At 36.9% G+C, this 17,041-nt stretch overlaps 2 protein-coding genes across 2 annotated transcripts; one reads left to right on the top strand and one right to left on the bottom strand.

The window, feature by feature from the left end:
• Positions 1-864: 864 nt before the first annotated feature.
• On the top strand, positions 865-2,407 carry LOC141618578 (uncharacterized). Its single transcript, XM_074435677.1, has 5 exons — positions 865-934; positions 1,043-1,133; positions 1,659-1,776; positions 1,866-2,041; positions 2,137-2,407. The coding sequence occupies exons 1-5, from the start codon at positions 865-867 to the stop codon at positions 2,405-2,407; spliced, it is 726 nt and encodes a 241-aa protein (XP_074291778.1).
• A 4,459-nt stretch (positions 2,408-6,866) lies between these two features.
• Positions 6,867-15,901, bottom strand: LOC141623677 (uncharacterized). The gene is made up of 17 exons (XM_074439811.1): positions 15,444-15,901; positions 13,664-13,876; positions 13,407-13,465; positions 13,064-13,201; positions 11,786-11,860; positions 11,185-11,268; positions 11,025-11,086; positions 10,777-10,846; positions 10,320-10,395; positions 9,655-9,785; positions 8,354-8,413; positions 7,976-8,050; positions 7,789-7,893; positions 7,609-7,704; positions 7,365-7,445; positions 7,188-7,289; positions 6,867-7,099 (listed from the first exon to the last, which is right to left on the bottom strand). The coding sequence occupies exons 1-17, from the start codon at positions 15,742-15,744 to the stop codon at positions 7,031-7,033; spliced, it is 1,797 nt and encodes a 598-aa protein (XP_074295912.1). The 5' UTR covers positions 15,745-15,901; the 3' UTR covers positions 6,867-7,030.
• Between the last annotated feature and the right edge of the window lie 1,140 nt (positions 15,902-17,041).

Genomic DNA, 17,041 nt, shown 5'->3' with positions numbered 1-17,041 from the left:
GTATAATTCTCCTATTCGCGTTAAGAATAATCAATAATCAAATAATTTGTATAATACTCCTATTCACGGTAAAAATAATCAAATAATACTCATACAAATAAAATCAAATAATACAAATATAATCAAATAATACTCATACAAATATCTCTACAATATTATTTTACAACTTTACTGTTCTACAATTACTTCTCTACAATGATAAAAAATAAATCTATATACTAAATATAAAAAATACTAAATAATAATTTTACATTTTTAACCAATACGTATCATTTTATTGTGATGCATGTTTTTGGAAGACCATATAAATACAACGTATCATAAAAAAAAAATAACATAGAAAAAAATTCAACTTCTCTACTCGCAAAAATGGCTCAAAAAAACTCTCAAATGACTTGCATGAACCTAAAAAACACATTTGTGGCATCCAAAATAACCCAATTGAAAGACAAAACTAAGAACCAATCTCTACATGCTAGGGTTATCCGAAAATGGTATCGTCGTGACTAGCATGTCCCTAACCAACATGAATGGATTGAAATGTTATTACTAGACACCGAAGTAATTTTTATATTATTTGTAATTATTCCAACCCAATGAGTATTTAAATTATATTATACATATTATATGACATATATTATTCCTATTTTTGTGTAGAAAAATGTCATCCAAGCATGGGCCAGAAAATTGATAATTGATCGACTCGATCCAAGGATAGTGGAAGGTGTCGCATACAGGTTAATTGGATTTACGGGATTTACGGTATCTGCAAACACTAGATCAGAAATTGCAACCCCTTATTCATTTCGTTTACACTTTGAATTTGGTACCTTAGTACTACAATCACCAAACCTGACAATCCCTATGTATGGTTTTTCTTTCTATGAATCCGGTGATATAGTTGTCAATGAATCCTTAAACAGGAATGTCATAGGTACCGTCGTATTACTCATTCCTTTGATTCAATAATCACACGATATATGTACAACTCTTAAACATTAAACAGTTATATGACTCTAAATGATTGTATTTCCATTTTCAGATGTTGTTGGCAGTTTGTCGGGGCAGGAGAAGTCGAGCAAACTACAGGAGGTCACGCCTCCTCTCAGGATAATCAAACTAGAGAATATAGAGTAACAACTTCTATTTTTCTTAATCTACTTGCTGCACAACTTTTTTCTAATTTATTTACGGACAATTTTTTTCTGAACTTATCAATTGAATAACCAAAATGTTTAAACTGGCTTAGAACAAACTAATTCCTATTGTAGGAATGAACAAATCACGTGTTCTTTATAGGGGAGATATACCGAGCAAATAGATGAGTACATTGCAACCCAAAATCCATCAAGTGAACCAACAATTCTGGTCATCCAGTGTGCACAACGGATACATTTCCAAGATAATTAACAATTAACGCATTAAGAACCTGAACTGACCGATTATTTAAGGCATGCTAACCTTATTAATGTTTCACACATAGGACAAGTGAGGGTGCAAACATCAAGATATGCGGCAAAGATTCACATAAACCCAGACATCCCCTAAGATGATGCTCTGAAAAGAAGGTAAATTTTATTATATTATATAGTGACATGCACTAAATCAGCATTTATTAAGAGCAAATGTAAATTTAGTGTGCTACATATATCTTACAGGTTGATGGAGGGCAACGCGCGAGTATCATCCCGTATAACTCGAATCACTGATGAGGATACGTATACTCTTTCAACCGAAAATATACTCGGCATCAAGGAAATCAAGAAATACAAAAAGGTACATATTCTACATATAGATGGTTATCAATAATATATAATTTTCATATACTATAATTATTGTGTTAATGCTCTTGAAAACAAAACCAGGCTGATGATTATGTGACACTTGCAAGTATAGATGATCTTGATACGAGTATTAGATGGTACTACGATTCGTGCAAGATATGTAGATCGAAGTGTCAACTTCGTGTGGATAACCGTTGGTATTGTAAGAAGGCAGAGTGTGAAGGTTGCACGGAAGGGTTGAAAACAAATGTTCCAAGGTAATATATTTGTCAATAATCGAAAATGCACTTCTAAAGTATTTCAGAACCAACGTAACCAACATAAGAGCTATTTTGCATACCTTCATGTGCAGGTACCAAGTAAGATATGACGTTCTCGGCCCTTTTAATGACTGTGCGATATTCACCCTCTTTGAAAACCATATCGGGACATTAGTCAAAGTGTCTGCTTTAGAAGCACTTCTGGCTGCACAGAACAAACCAAGGATACCTGAAGAATTAGCTGTTTTTATTGGTAAAAGATATGTATTCAAAGTTCGTGTTAAGCAAGATTACAACATCGACCAGAAGTCACGAAGCTACACCGTGATTAGTATGAGTGATGATCCAGAAGTTATGAAATAGTGGGAGGAGAAGTATCAAGCAAGATTACAACATCGACCAGATTGGTAGTCACTGACCTAGGAGAACGTGTTATCGGAGCTACTGTCATATGCGGTAGCAGACAGGGCGACAAGGTATTGATCCCTCGAATAATTGTCTCCTTCCGATGCAAATAAGTTCCCAGTAAGGTTTGAGAGGAGACAATTCCCTTTGTCAGATTGTTTTGCAATGACTATTAATAAGAGTCAAGGGCAGTCTCTATCTCATGTTCGTTTGTATCTGCATAGGCCGGTATTCAGGCACGGTCAGCTATATGTAGCTCTCCTCCCGAGTGACAAGTAAAAAGGGATTGAAAATCCTTATTATTTACAAAGACCGGAGATCTCGATATCTACAACCAATGTTGTCTATAAGGATGTTTTTAGTACTTTGTAATTTATGATAGTTATTATTATTTTAAAATTTTAATAAAGTAGTCAGGAGTACGTTTATAATTCTTCCCATTTGATGCTGGTTAATTTATATCTATTAATCTTACTTGAATCCCTACGTCAAGTCTAATATAAGTATTTCTACTTTTATCGGTTTAAGTTAAGTTACTAGAACACACAGTAATGAGGATAACCACCAAATGAAATAAAATAAAGAAATTCAAAATTGAACACCTAATGCAAAGCGATATAAGAGAGCAACCAATGTACTCAAAATAATGAAAAAAAAAAGCCCGAGTAAGAATCGGCAAAAATCTATTGATACATACAATAGAAATTAATTTCAAACACAGCAAAACCCAAGATGTTTGTAAAATGGATTTTTAGTAACTACTTCTCATTTATAATTATTTTAGTAGATCCATTTTATAAGATTTTAGTCTAAGGCGGTATCATCATCACTTATTTGTACTTATTTTTAGTAACTACTCGCTCTCATCATGACTCACTTCTCCATCGACTCTTACTCAAAACAAGGTGAGCCAAACCCTACGTATTCATCCATCAGTTAGAAATTATCGTACCATTTCAAGCACCAGATGTACACATGAAAAATACATGCTTCATAAAGACAAAACACTGCACTCTAGAGTCTAGACAGACTCCATTCTACAAACATGGACGTGTAAACTTCAAACTAACATTACGAACGGTAAATAGAGAGCGATGAAAGATACTTACAGAGAGAACAAGAAGTTGAACTTTTGAAATTTTTACTACCAAGTCGCTTCTTAATTATCTTCTAGGCGTCCTTTGCTTGCCTGCGAGATAAATACTTCGTTGGAAATATAACTTTTCCGCAGTTAACAAAAATATTATCATAATAACAACAATTAAAATCAACTAGAAAACCAGAAAAGTGTGAATCATGCCTAGAACATAAATACTTACATAAAACATGATAAAAAAAATTTTCTGCCTTGGCATATAAATCGAAGACTTATCTCAAACATTCCCCATGTTGATATTAGTCTTCTTAATTCACAAGTTGCAATAATAAAGCTGTTTGTTGTTAAATATAGCAGCCCAGTCGACTTCCATTATGGTGTTTGCGTTCTTAGAAAGAAAGAATCGAATTGAGTTTACAACATCCATAAAGTCATCAATTTTTGCTCTTGAGAAGGTTGTTGTTGTTCCATTACTGGGGTTAAAATCGACATTGTCTGAGTGTGTAACGGGATTTGAAATTCAATTGACTAATTTGGGAGAAATTGAAACCCTAGAATTCATTGCAGAGAAAAACGAAGGTGAAAAAAGTGTTGTTATAGTTTAAAAGCAGAAGTGAATGACTTGCATGCGATGTGTAATATAACCAAACAAGAAAACTCAGGATCGAAAGATGGAAAGCAGATCGGAGGCCGAGATGAATCAATTGTGTGAATCGAACTTTTTCGATAAAAATTAGGTAGAAGGAAGAGAGAATCACAGAGAGGAAATATGATTACAGAAATTGGCTACTCTGTATCGAAAGATGGAAATCAAATTTCAGATGAAGATGAATCGATGATTGTGTTGATTAGGTAGAAGGAAGAGAGAAGGTGAGAAGGGCAAAGATGAAATATGATTAGGATGTCCTAATCCTATCCGGATAAGGCCTCTTTTTGTTGCTCGATTTGTTATTCCAAATAGATCAGCTAATTACTAAAACTGACCTAATTATAGGGTGATATGACACGATGTTATAATGTGAGATGGTCTTTTTAATTAAAATGATCATGATAATGATAATGATAATAATTACTAGACTAGCTAATTAATGAAATGGTAATGTTAGATGGTTTTAAATAAATACAAGAGTTTTAATTATCGAACCATGAATGTTGTTTTTATAAAAATAAACCTTTCCGCAGTTCAAACCGTCTTACTCTACGATTTGTGAAGACCTATTTTCCCTCCTTTACGTGTTGTTTGTATTTCGATGAATTTTTACTCTATAAGACTAATATAAGGATTGACGAGTGACCTTCTTACTTTATACTCCATTTGTCCAATCATTTATTTGCCGTTTCAATTCTTTGTGAGGGTATACGATGAGAGTATCAAATGGTTGTTTACTCTTTATCATTTTGTTAAAGTCACATGGCATACGAATTGTACTCAATTTTCCTTTGATTCGTAACATACATTTGTTGTATTTGTTCATCTGACAATAAAACAGCCCGTGAAGTTCACGGTTTTAAAACTAGTACAATTGATTTTGGACCACACAAAACCTTCCAAAAAAGGAAAGAGGAAAGAAAATCCGACTATCATGAAAACGGAGAGAGGGAGGAAATGAGTGAATAGGAGGGAGTATTTGTCAATACATTTTTATATTTATCTTCTTATATCTTTAAGTGTTAAAAAATTATTAAAATATTTATTGTACCATATTAATTAAGGTATGTTAAATTAATTAAGTATAGCAGTAATTATTGATAATAACATGGAATAAAATTAAATGTTTTTAACAATTATTGATAATGACAGGAATAAAATTTATTGTTTTTACTAGACTTTTAACTATATAGTATAGATGGTGCAATCTTTTAAAACTATGAAATAAATTATTCGGCAGCATAAACTTGGTGCATGTATACGATTTATGATTATGAGCATCAAAGGTACGAGTAATGATATGCGACACACAGCTTTTCTCTGAACAACTGAATATTATAGAAGTATTGAAGTCTAGTTGAATTAGTTGAGTACATAATTTCCAGGTAACATGAGAAACCAATATTTCATATAAGATGTATATTCAAACCAAAACAATGTTATCACTCAAACCTATTTATATATATACTATTTATACATTCCCGTACAACTTTACACGAATCCTAAAATAATTGAAATTAAAAAGAAAAATTATAATTGAAGTTTTACAGACTTCAACATGGAATATAACCACCTAAACGAATGAGAGATGTATAACCTTTTCACATCTTAAAAGATTTACTACAAATATTGCACAAATAGAATTATACATCCAGTTGTATATGAGCATTGTACAACCTTGGTAAAACAAATCGAGCTTATATGTATTTTTTCCGAGCTTATTCAAAGTTATACTTTTTTATTGTGTAAATGGGTGAAATTACTATCTAATAAAACTCGTATTCTTTAAAATAGAACTTGGATTCTTTATTATAAAGCTCAGGTTCTACACCGTACAACTAATACAGCTGGTGGTATACTATGATACTCGGACTCGCCCTTTTGCCCAAAGTACCCGTGTCCGTACGACCCGGCCAGGATACGGACACGGAATTCGTGTCCGGTCGGCAGCAAGAAAAAGTGGACACTTCGACTGCAAAAATAAAGGGAAATAATAGAAGATGAAGATTAATGTTGTGTTTTCCAGAAAGTGCGAATGGAGAAGATGAAGAAATAGTGGGTGGAAATCATTTTTTATTTGGGGGTTAACGAGATGGTTTTATGGGAAAGAGGAAGAAATTATTTTTTATGTGTGGGAAACAAATAGGAAGTCATAAGGAGTATTTAATAGACTGAGAGAGTCAAGTGGGTAGTTCATAGGTGGGATTTTTTATTGTTATTTTATTATTTTAAGATGAAAAAGACAGAATTCAATTTGATTTTTTGGTAGTTAAAAAAATTTAATTAAAGAGTTTTCCAAATATAAAATTTTATATATGTTGACCGTGTCCAAATATGAAATTCGGATACGTTGACCGTGTCCAAAAGTTACCGTATCCACTAATTAACCGTGTCCTCGTATCCGTGATTTTATGACTTCAAGTGTCCGACACAAGGATTCGTATTCGTATCCGTACGCCGTACCCGAGCCCGAGCACCATAGGTGGTATAATCCATGAATTGTAAATATTTTTAGGGGTTGAGAGAGTAAGGGTTCCAATGATTTCTGTTTGCTGCTTTAAAGGCTGCATATATAAATTGCCAGAAAAAGGAGTAGCATATTTCCTCCAGCTCAACTGTGCGAAACATGTACCCTGTGACTGGTCAACTAACAAAATTTTGAAAAAAAAACATGTCAAACACGGTCACTAAAAAATTCCATTACCTCATTCTCAAAAATTTACACCCCCGCACAAGAAGGGGGTATAACATCTCATCTAACTAGATAACATTCCAATTTCCGAGCCGATATTTCCGCCTGCTATATGCTTATAAATACTCCCATCTCAACAAAAATTTAGAAGAACACCGCAACTTCCTTTCCGTTCATTTCCATAACATGATCACTCGCATCCGTAAGTGCACTCTGCATACGATCAAACCATGATAAAATGTACATTGTACAAAGATGCTAAAGAATATAATGGAATTCTCGGTTCTGAAAATACAGTTACCTGTCCAAGTTTTGTAATAAAGTTGCTTGAAAGGTTAATTGACGTAAGCGCAACATCTTCGTTAGCTTTCAGTGCTTGTGCTATTGCAAACGCCCCAGTATCCTGTCGAGAAATTCCATGTTAATCACAAGGTAAGTAAAAGTTCGAAGAAAAAAGAAAAGAAGCTGAATTCCATACTCTTATTTCGTTAAAGCCCAAATCTACCGACGTCAAGGCCTCGTTCACCACTTTCAGGCTCTGGGCTAGACAAACGGCACCCTGTATCCAAAAGATTATGGAAACATAGAAAAGAACAAAAACCCATCAAATGAGAGCAAGTCTATCAAACCATTAATCCAAATTAAAAATGGTTAATTTAACATACATCATCCCCTCCCATATACCCCATTACCCCAAATAAAAAATGGTTAATTTAACATACATCGTCCATCAAACCATTTGCACGCAAGTCGAGTGTAGATATGGTGGTATTGTACTTTATCATGTCGGCAATGAACTCTGCTCCTTGTCGTCCAATCTGAAAGATGTAATGTCAAAATATCGTCAGCAATCATTTCAACACGTAAATCTATTATGGACATCATAAGTTCAACGTGATAACCTGACACCATCCAAGCTTCAGGGTTTTAACATTTCCATGAAACTTGAGAACCTCGGATATGGCCTTAGCTCCATCAGGTCCAAAAGGATTATAGGCAATCTCCAACTAAGAGGTAATATGCAATGAGTATTTTTTCTAAAAGAAGTGTCCCGAGTCCAAAGATTAAAGGAGAAGGTGAAGGACTTACGGTTGTGATGACATTATTGTCTTTCAAGATCTCGGCAATGCAAGTGATACCTCTAGCATGTATGTTATTGCCTCCCTGATTTCCAAGAAATTAACACCTTGACCTTTAGCCATGACTTCGAGATTAAGATAGAAGAAAAAGAAATATACTTGTGCCCCCAACAAAATTCAAAAAGTTCCAATCCATAAGGAAAATGATACATAATGATAGAAAATTATATTTTTATTGTTGTTAAATAATCGAATCCTCCACAACCGAATTTAGGAAATCAACATTCAGTATTGGCCATCTCATTGATCTCAAGAAAAAACACTGAACTTATTTTTGGACTTATCTTGTGATTCAGAAACAACCATACTAGCGCTTATGTTCTCTTACCAAGTCAATGGTAGTAATTGAGCGATTTTGCTTAAGTGCATCAGCAATTTTTTCCGCCCCCTGAGACATAATATAAAAAGTTAAAGGTGGCGACTTATATTGAGGAAATAAATTTTAGGTTCAAATATTCAAAAGCTAATCCACAAAGCCATGAGGCAAAAGAAAATCAATTTAAGCAATGATGGAACACATTGTCTCTTCAATTGGTAAGCAAAAATATATCAGCAACAGTACTCAACCATGTCAAGGAATCGATGTATATCACCAAACAAGAAGCGGTAAGAATCTACTCTTACTTCAGATGACTAAATAAACATGACAATAATAAATATTCGAAAAACAGATTCTGTCGTGAGTCCTGAAGAAATCAAGAAGACGAGCACCTATGATAGAGCAAGGCGTTCGAAAGCCAAGAAGTACATTTAGGGCTTGTTTGGATTGAGGGATCTGGAAGGAAAGGAAGGGGAAGGGGAAGCAAGGGACATAAAATCCCTTGTTTGGTTAGCAAATGAGGGCGGGGGGAATATTCAAACACCCATACCCCTTTCATCCTCCCCTTTGCTCACCTCCGTTTCCTTTTCCCCTCCCCTCCGTTTCCTCCTCCCCTTTGCTCACCTCCGATTCCATTCCCCCTATTTCCCTTCCCTCCCTTTCCCTCCTATTTTGCTATCCAAACAAGTCCTCTAGGGTGTCTTTGGGTAGCAAAAGTGAAGGGAAAGGGAGGGAAGGGGAGGGCAGGGAAGGGGGGATGGAAGAAGAGAGTTTTCCCTCCAAATTTCTCCTTTTTTGTAGGGATTTTGATTAGGCTTGGAGGAGGGAAAATGGATCCCTCCATATCCTTCCCCATCCATTTCTCTCATATCCCATTTGTTATCCAAACAAGGGATTTCATATCCCTGCATCCCCCTCCCCTCCCTTTCCCTCCCAAATCCCTCATCCAATAAGTTATTTTAAGCACTAATTATCGATCAAAGGCAGGCTGCCACACAAAGTAAAGTCTCTATGGCGCAGAAGATAGTGCTGCCAGATAATATATGAGAAACATTTGGTACATGGCTATAACAAGCAACAAAAACAGCCTTAATTCTTTAGTTGTAAATGTAAATGGGGAGCAAAGACTCAAGGAGTTGGAAAGAAGAGAGGTTAACTGGCATTCCTTATTCCAAAGGGAATATATTTTGTCCAAGAAAGGGATTTGGTTTTCCATTAATTTTCTCCCCATTTTTACCTTCATACAAACCAATGAAAGAATACCGAAAATCATTTCTCTCAAACCAAACAACGGGTTGAGAATGTTTTACCTCATCTCCAATGTCATTCATGTAAACATTCAACCATAACAAGCTCTTTGTCTTTTTCACGTACTCTGCAATATGAAAGGCCCCTCTTGAGCCAATTTCATTGTTGCTGATATCCAATAGTGTCATTCTTCCTAGAAGCAAGTCATACAATTCACAGTTAGTGGCTAATTTAGTTTGTGGAACAAATCTTCTTTAACAGTTTAAAAAAAAATCCAGAATCATATAGAGTGCTTGGCAACAGGGGAGCAGCTGCCAAGTAACTTAAACTCATTTGCAAGTGTCGTATGAGGTAATATGTCCCAAATGTGAGACTTTACTATTAATAAAACAACTACCACCCTTCTTCATGTTCTTGTGTAAATTGGAGTGACCAAAGAGTTAAATCCATGTCAGGATTTCAAGTTGCCAGCACAGCTACTCGAGCGAGAATGAAGACGTAACATAATATATAGGCCATTTCACTCTTAGCATATATTGATATACAAATACATTGGACCTAACTTACAAAAGAATACGGAGTATAATATTTTCATGTGTATAAACTAGAAACAATTAAGCAGACAAGTGAAATCACATAAAGAAAAAGACCTTTTTTTGGGGGGTAAGGGAAGACGGACAGAAATTAGATTTTATAAACAATATGAAAAAAATCATCATTATGTCACCTTTACGAGCTGATAAGCCTAACATCAAAGACCGGACTCCTTCATTTCCCATAGCATTTCCATGCAAGTGAAGTTCCTGAGACCAAATAAATTAATAATCTCTTAGCTTTCAATTGACAGGGATGTCAATATTGAATTATAGATGATATAAACTTCTATATTGAGTAAACTAAGTCAGTATACATTGAGAATCCAGAAACTACTGAGGTTCATAGGCAGCTCATTCGTTTAATAGGTTGCCCTTTTTCTCATGGTGGTAGAGTTAAAACCTCACGTCCCACAAGAGAGAGAGAGAGAGAGAGAGAGAGAGAGAGAGAGAGAGAGAGAGAGAGAGAGAGAGACTCCTTATCATCCCCCCCCCCCCCCTTTTGCTGCCTGCTTAGCTATCTATTTTGGGAGAGAAATCACAAAATGTCATACATAGAATCTCTAATTTAACTTTTAAGGGAAAACTTACGCTTACGGACTTGTTCCCCTCAAGCCCCTTAGCCAACGCAGCAACTCCTAAAGCACCACCATAATTCCCACTACATCATCAATAGATTGCCATAAACGTCAGCAACTATCACACAAATCAAGTAGCTAAGAGAGTTTTTATTTTCTATTTATTTTTTTGAGCGAGGGGATAGCAAAGATAAACTTATTGGTTCACAGTTGGCAATCAGCTAATCCATACAGCAGAGGTTCTAATTTTCTTTAACTCACTTGAGATGTAAAGCTCGAATGGTGCTATTCTCCAGTAGTGCTCCGGAAATACTTGCAAAACCCTACCTCCATTTTCAAAATAGAAAGCACAGAACAATTTCTCAAGCTTCAGGAGCCTTTAACTACAAGATGAAATTTAATAATGGTGAAAGTAGCATACAGAATAATCAATGGTGTTGTTATTTAGCTCAATAGCAGTCAAATTTGAATTTTTCCTTAGCAACTCTGCAATAGCCTTCGCACCCTGCAAGGAATAGACGACTCAGAAGGCGTAATAACAAAGCTATAAGCTACTGGCTATAAACTATACGGAAACCATGGTCCATGGAAAGGCAATAATTACTCCAATGTTCGAAAGGGGATGTAAGCTGATTCTTTACACTCCAGGACACAATTTTTTAGAACTAGAGAGTGGGTGCAGTTGTGCAAGTGGATGGAAAAAGGTCCCTTGCTTAAACTCAATTGTTGCCAAACATAGAGATATAGAGAACCTTAGAAGAGCAAAAATGTTAAGTGTAAAGAACACAATGGGAACAAGGGAATATAATTTCATTTTTTGCCAAGTCTCCAAGAGCCGGAATAGCCAGGTTGAGATTTTGGAGCAAAATTCATCGAGCTTTAAAATATAGTTCTGACTTCTGGGCCTCACTAGAGCCTCCAAACATGAGAGACAAATAGCTCATATGAATGCACGAATGAACAAAACACAAAGGGTGGTAAAGCAAGTTAGACAAAGAGATTCAGCATTGGAGAAAACAGACCTCATCTCCCAACCCAGTACTGTTCAATTGCAGCTTCTGGAGACCAGTATTACTAACTAGTATTTCGCACAAGCACTGTAATGAAGGAGAAATAAGGACGATTAGAGTTATTAACAAGTCTAGCATGTGCATATTAAAAGTTGAATCTTTTCTGTTATCGGATACAATGAAATGGGTTGGTATTGGCTAAAACTCAATACAAATGCAGAACCATAAACATCACACTCTTGGATTATGCAGGGACTTTTGGATTATGGGAAACAAGTAAATGATTTCGATTGAAGGTGGAGATGAAGAAACTCCATTCTTGCAAAGTACAATCTTAAACCGGTCAAGCACCAGAAAAGTACAAAACCCAACAGCTTCTAAGTGTTGTCCAGAAAAAGAGCCATTTGAGAGGAAGATACAGTATATTAAAATGCTGGCCATCAAACATCAAAAGAAGCTATCTACAACAGTTCTATTACAAGAACCTGAACCTAATAAGACCACTACAGTCTACACAGCAGACAACAGTTCACGATTAGAGTAGATTTTAAAGATATAATATTAGTGAAAGCACCGCCAATTAAATAAATCATTACTCATGAATCATGACCAAAGTTAACGACAACAAAATCAGCTCTCCTTATAATCACTTGATCTTTTTCTGAAGTAATGCTAGCTTTACAATAAGCGCCACACTAGCAAACAAACCAGATGCAGTGGCTTAATCAGTAAATTGTTGAAGCAAAAATAGGTGAAGTGAAACCCCAACTGCTGAGCCTTTCAATATCATTACATTCAGCTATAAACCAACTTGACAGTCAGTCACATGACTAGCAAGAATTCTATTATATGCAAACAATGAGGTTTGCTCTTTGCAAACAATATCCTTTAGGGTGTGTTTGGATTGGGGGATTTGGAGGGAAAAGAAAGGAGGTAGAGTAGAGGATTTAAAATCCTTTGTTTGGATAGCAAATAAGGGTGGAGGGAAATTGAGGGGGAGAGATTTGGAGGGATCAATTTACCCTCCTCCAAGGCAAATCAAAATCTCTCCACAATAGACAAGATTTGGAAGGAAATTCTATCCAAACACTCGCACCCCATTTGCCTTCCCCTTCCCTTCCCTCCCTTTCTCTTCCCTCCTCCCCCCTCCCCTCCCTTTCCCTCCACTTTTGCTATCCAAACACACCCTTACAGTTTCACCTCACTAGATCTTGGTGTTCTAGCATTGTCCCATTCTAAGATTTGAACTTTTATTTCAGCTTTGCACGAGTGTAATTTTAGAAGGCAAACCTTTGCTCCTTCATCTCCAATGGGATTTCCAGAAAGATTTAATGTCTTCAAGAAGAAATTTGATTGAAGAATGCCGTCAAAAGCTTTCAAACCAGCTGCCGTTATTCCATTAGCAGAAAAATCCACTTCTTCTACAGCCTAAGTCACAATATGCTTGGAGTTATCAGTGGTGTGTGTATATATTATATATATGGTAACAAACAAAAATTTAAGATAAAGGGAATCAGCGGAATCACAATTGATGGCATATATCATAATTAAAGGACTTTAGGCATATTCTGTAGAAAAACAACCAGCACCATAAGCTACATAGCAAAAAGATGAGTCCTCTAAACTGTTTAACCTTGTTGTATGCCAAGCTCTCTGCAAGAAAAATCAGACCATCATCACCGAAGTTACGACCTGCAAAAATAAGAACGATTATCAATATGCTTAGTTGTTTACAGATCAAAGAGGCTTGAGAACAAAAACTTTTGCGCAATCACGCAATAGAACCCAAAAAACTGATCCTTGGATGGTGGTAGAACATAGCATTATAATATGCATTTCCTTGAACAAAAAAAGAGAGATCGTACGCGCTTAAAAGCATAATTTCGTCACCTGACATGTCCACTATTCTGAATGACCTCAGTTCTCTAGCAAAGTCATCAAGTTTCAACTTTGAATCTCTCTCAATCATCTGGCTTAGATTTTTAAACAAGTTACTGCCAGGAGCAAATGACCACTTCGTCTCAGGGGTAGAAGGTTTATTTTCTGAAGTAGTAAACTTTTGGGGCTTCGGCAAAAGGACTTTACCAACCAGCTTCCATAGAACTGTAAGCTGAAAGAAAAAAATTAGAGAACTCATTTGAAGCTTTAACTGTGTGACAAGAACCAAAGTCCATGAATACCAAAGCTTTTGCAAATGTATGTGGACTACGTGCCACTAAAGTGAAAATAAGCATCACTGAGGTCTAAGTGCCGTCTAACTATCTCATAAATATTGTGCATCACTTTTAGCTATAAGGGAATTGAGAGGTACTGATAGAGACAATTTATGTTCAGCCATTACGATCAGTCGATCACAAAAATGCTTTTTTACTTAGATAGTTGATTGTTTTATCAGTCACACCTTAACCACCACTTCAAGGTCCAACACACCACAAGCCAAACAAAAGATGGAACAGGGTGTAAGGAACCTGAATACACCCTCACTAATGATGATAAATAATGCGAATGCAGAAATAAGTTTGACTCCTCCCAAACTTATGGTCTATCATTCTAATCAAAAGGAAAACTGGAGAAGGATAAAAGGTATTCCTTTCAAACAGGAGTTATTAACTATATAGAAAATCTAGAAAAAGCACTATTGGTGTGAGATTAAAATCAAAGCTCAAATTTGGAACCCTGTTAAATACCTCCTCAAAGCTAGTATCTATGATAAATCATCAGCACGTCAAGAGAAACTTAAACGAAAACCCTGAGTGGGAATTGGCACTAAGCTTCTCTCATACGAGGTTTATAGGCAACAAATGGAATAAGGAGCAAAAACTGCAATATTATAAACCGTATTCAGCAAACATTTGATACAACTAGTATACCCTAGTTGTATCTATGAGCACATAACTTGCTTTGAACAAGCAACAAAGTGTGTATCAAAAAATATGGTACAGACTTTGGACAGAGTCTGAGACTACTCTTAAGAGTCGAAATAGGTTTAAGCAATAGGGGAAATAATCATCCCCTCTTTTAAAAGGGTAACAACTTCCTTGTGTGATACAACTACGCTGGTTGTGTATATCTCTACCTCCCCGAAATCTTCCTCAAACATATTCACTTCAATTCATATCAAACAACAAAATGGAAAATTATATGTTTGTGTGACTTAACCTTTCAAGCACATAAACGATCCATCCTGAAGCGTTGTAGCTTTTAAATACTCATTTAAACTCCCGTTTCTATACAGAAAAAACACAAGCTCAAAACTGCTCATTACCGAACATCACGATTATCTTCAATTCAAAGTAGAAAATAACAGAGAGTTTATAGACACTCCAGGTTAAACTAGAAGCATGCTACCGACAATTTGACACTCTCTACTACTCCCGTCGAAATATTCTCGTATCAAATCATATTTAGTAAACTCCGACAAAGATAGACAGCATTCCCATAGTAACCCCTTGAAAAGAAAACCCTATACTTCAGTAAGGCGTACTGGAAAGATTTTATGTGAGACCATCTCATACAAGACATAATTCCCACCTAGCTGAATAACAAGAAATCATCTACGATATGCCCTAATTCTCAAAATTGATCCCAACAATGTTTTCAATGCCAACAACCAATTCTAATATCATCATTTTCACAAATCACAATTAATAATAAGAAGAAGAAGAATCACCGAAAGAGAGGGCGAGGAATACTCCGGCAGGCGCAACAGCAGTGGCAAATTCCTTAACAGGGCCAATAGGAAGCGGGTTTTGGGCCTGAGACTCACGGTAGGCTCTGCGGCTTCGACCCGACGACCCGGAGGCGGCTCTGACGGACGTGTATCTTAAACGTCCTCCAATTGCAGCCGTTGGAAAAACCAAATTCCGGCGCAAAGAGTGGTGGATACCTCGAAATGTGTGCCGTGTAGAATGCAATGAGATAGAAATTGCTGTGGTTGAAGAAGATGAAGATGAGGTTGAAGATGAACTCATCTTGTTTAACAGCACTTTGTTTTAGTAGAATTGTGTTGAATGATTAGTGTAATTTTGGAGTGTTGAATTAATTGAAAATTGTGTTGAAGGAAGGAAGGATAGACCGGCGCATAGAAGCATAGAAACTAGAGAGGAAGAGCCTAGACTGCCGTCAGACGTTTTACAAATTCAGCCTTTGGGCTTTTTGTTTTGGGTTGCCAAAAGGCTATCACCCACTTAGAATGTCCAACTCCGACTCCCTATAATTGGGCATCTATATATATGCATACACAAATTCTCATGTGCGATCAGGAGAAAGTGGCCACTTTTTAATAAACTAGCTGGAAAGCCGCGGCTTCGCACGCGGCGACATCCAACTTTTGATTTTTTTTGCGAAACTGTAAACCGATTCAAAGACGTCATGTAAAATGAACGTTTTGTTTATTCAAACAATATTAGTAATATACAAACTACAAAGTACATGCGTTGTATATTTTGGATTAAAGGGTAAGATTATTGGTAGTCTTAAGACAAGACTTTGGTAAGTCTTGAGACGAAACTCATTCAAGACTACCAATAATCTACCATCATTAATTACTATCTCTGATAAGATTTTACACTTATCCTGCTAGCAACGAACCATAGTCGTCCATATCCAATACAAATCTGTAATTCTTCGGCAATACACCAAAACAAAGGCATACCAAACAAACCTGACAGATATAGATCATCCATGCCTGAACCTAGGCATGGACGTGAATGAAATCACCATTCACCACGCCTCGGCCTAGGGCGAGGACGTGGGCTGCCCACGTCCAGACCTGGTAGAGAAGCGGATCACCCCCAAGTAGAGCTGGACTTCGGGCCGGTTCAGCACGGGCCGGGCCGGGCTGAACCCGGGCTGGGTTGGTGGATGAGGAGCCCGAGCCCACACCGCCGGGCCGCGGTGTGCGGGTTAGGGGCGGGCGGTGGAAGTGGTGGCCCGAACCTACCCTGGTTGGGTAAAGTGGGTTAAAAAGTTGGCGGGCTGAGCGGGCTGGGTGAGTTGGGTAGTGTGGGCTGGGGAAAAGAGAACCCGGAACCGGCCCGGATTGTTGAGCAGGCTGGGCGGGCTGTGATAGTGGGTCAGCGGGCTGGAGTATTTTGAGCCCGAGAGTGTGGGCCGGGCTGGTGCGGGCCGGGCCAACCCGTGCTGGAGTCCAGCTCTACCCCCAAGTAATTGCAACACGTTTGGTAACCACAAAATCACGTTTGGGCAGCCCACGTCCAAACCTCCAATATGAAATTTGATGGCAGAGGTTGTTAATTCAAAGCTTTT

This window comes from Silene latifolia, chromosome X (assembly GCF_048544455.1).
Source record: "Silene latifolia isolate original U9 population chromosome X, ASM4854445v1, whole genome shotgun sequence".
NCBI classification, from domain to species: Eukaryota; Viridiplantae; Streptophyta; class Magnoliopsida; order Caryophyllales; family Caryophyllaceae; genus Silene; species Silene latifolia.
The sequence above is the reverse complement of the archived record's forward strand: the minus strand, read 5'-3'. Positions and strand labels throughout refer to the sequence as shown.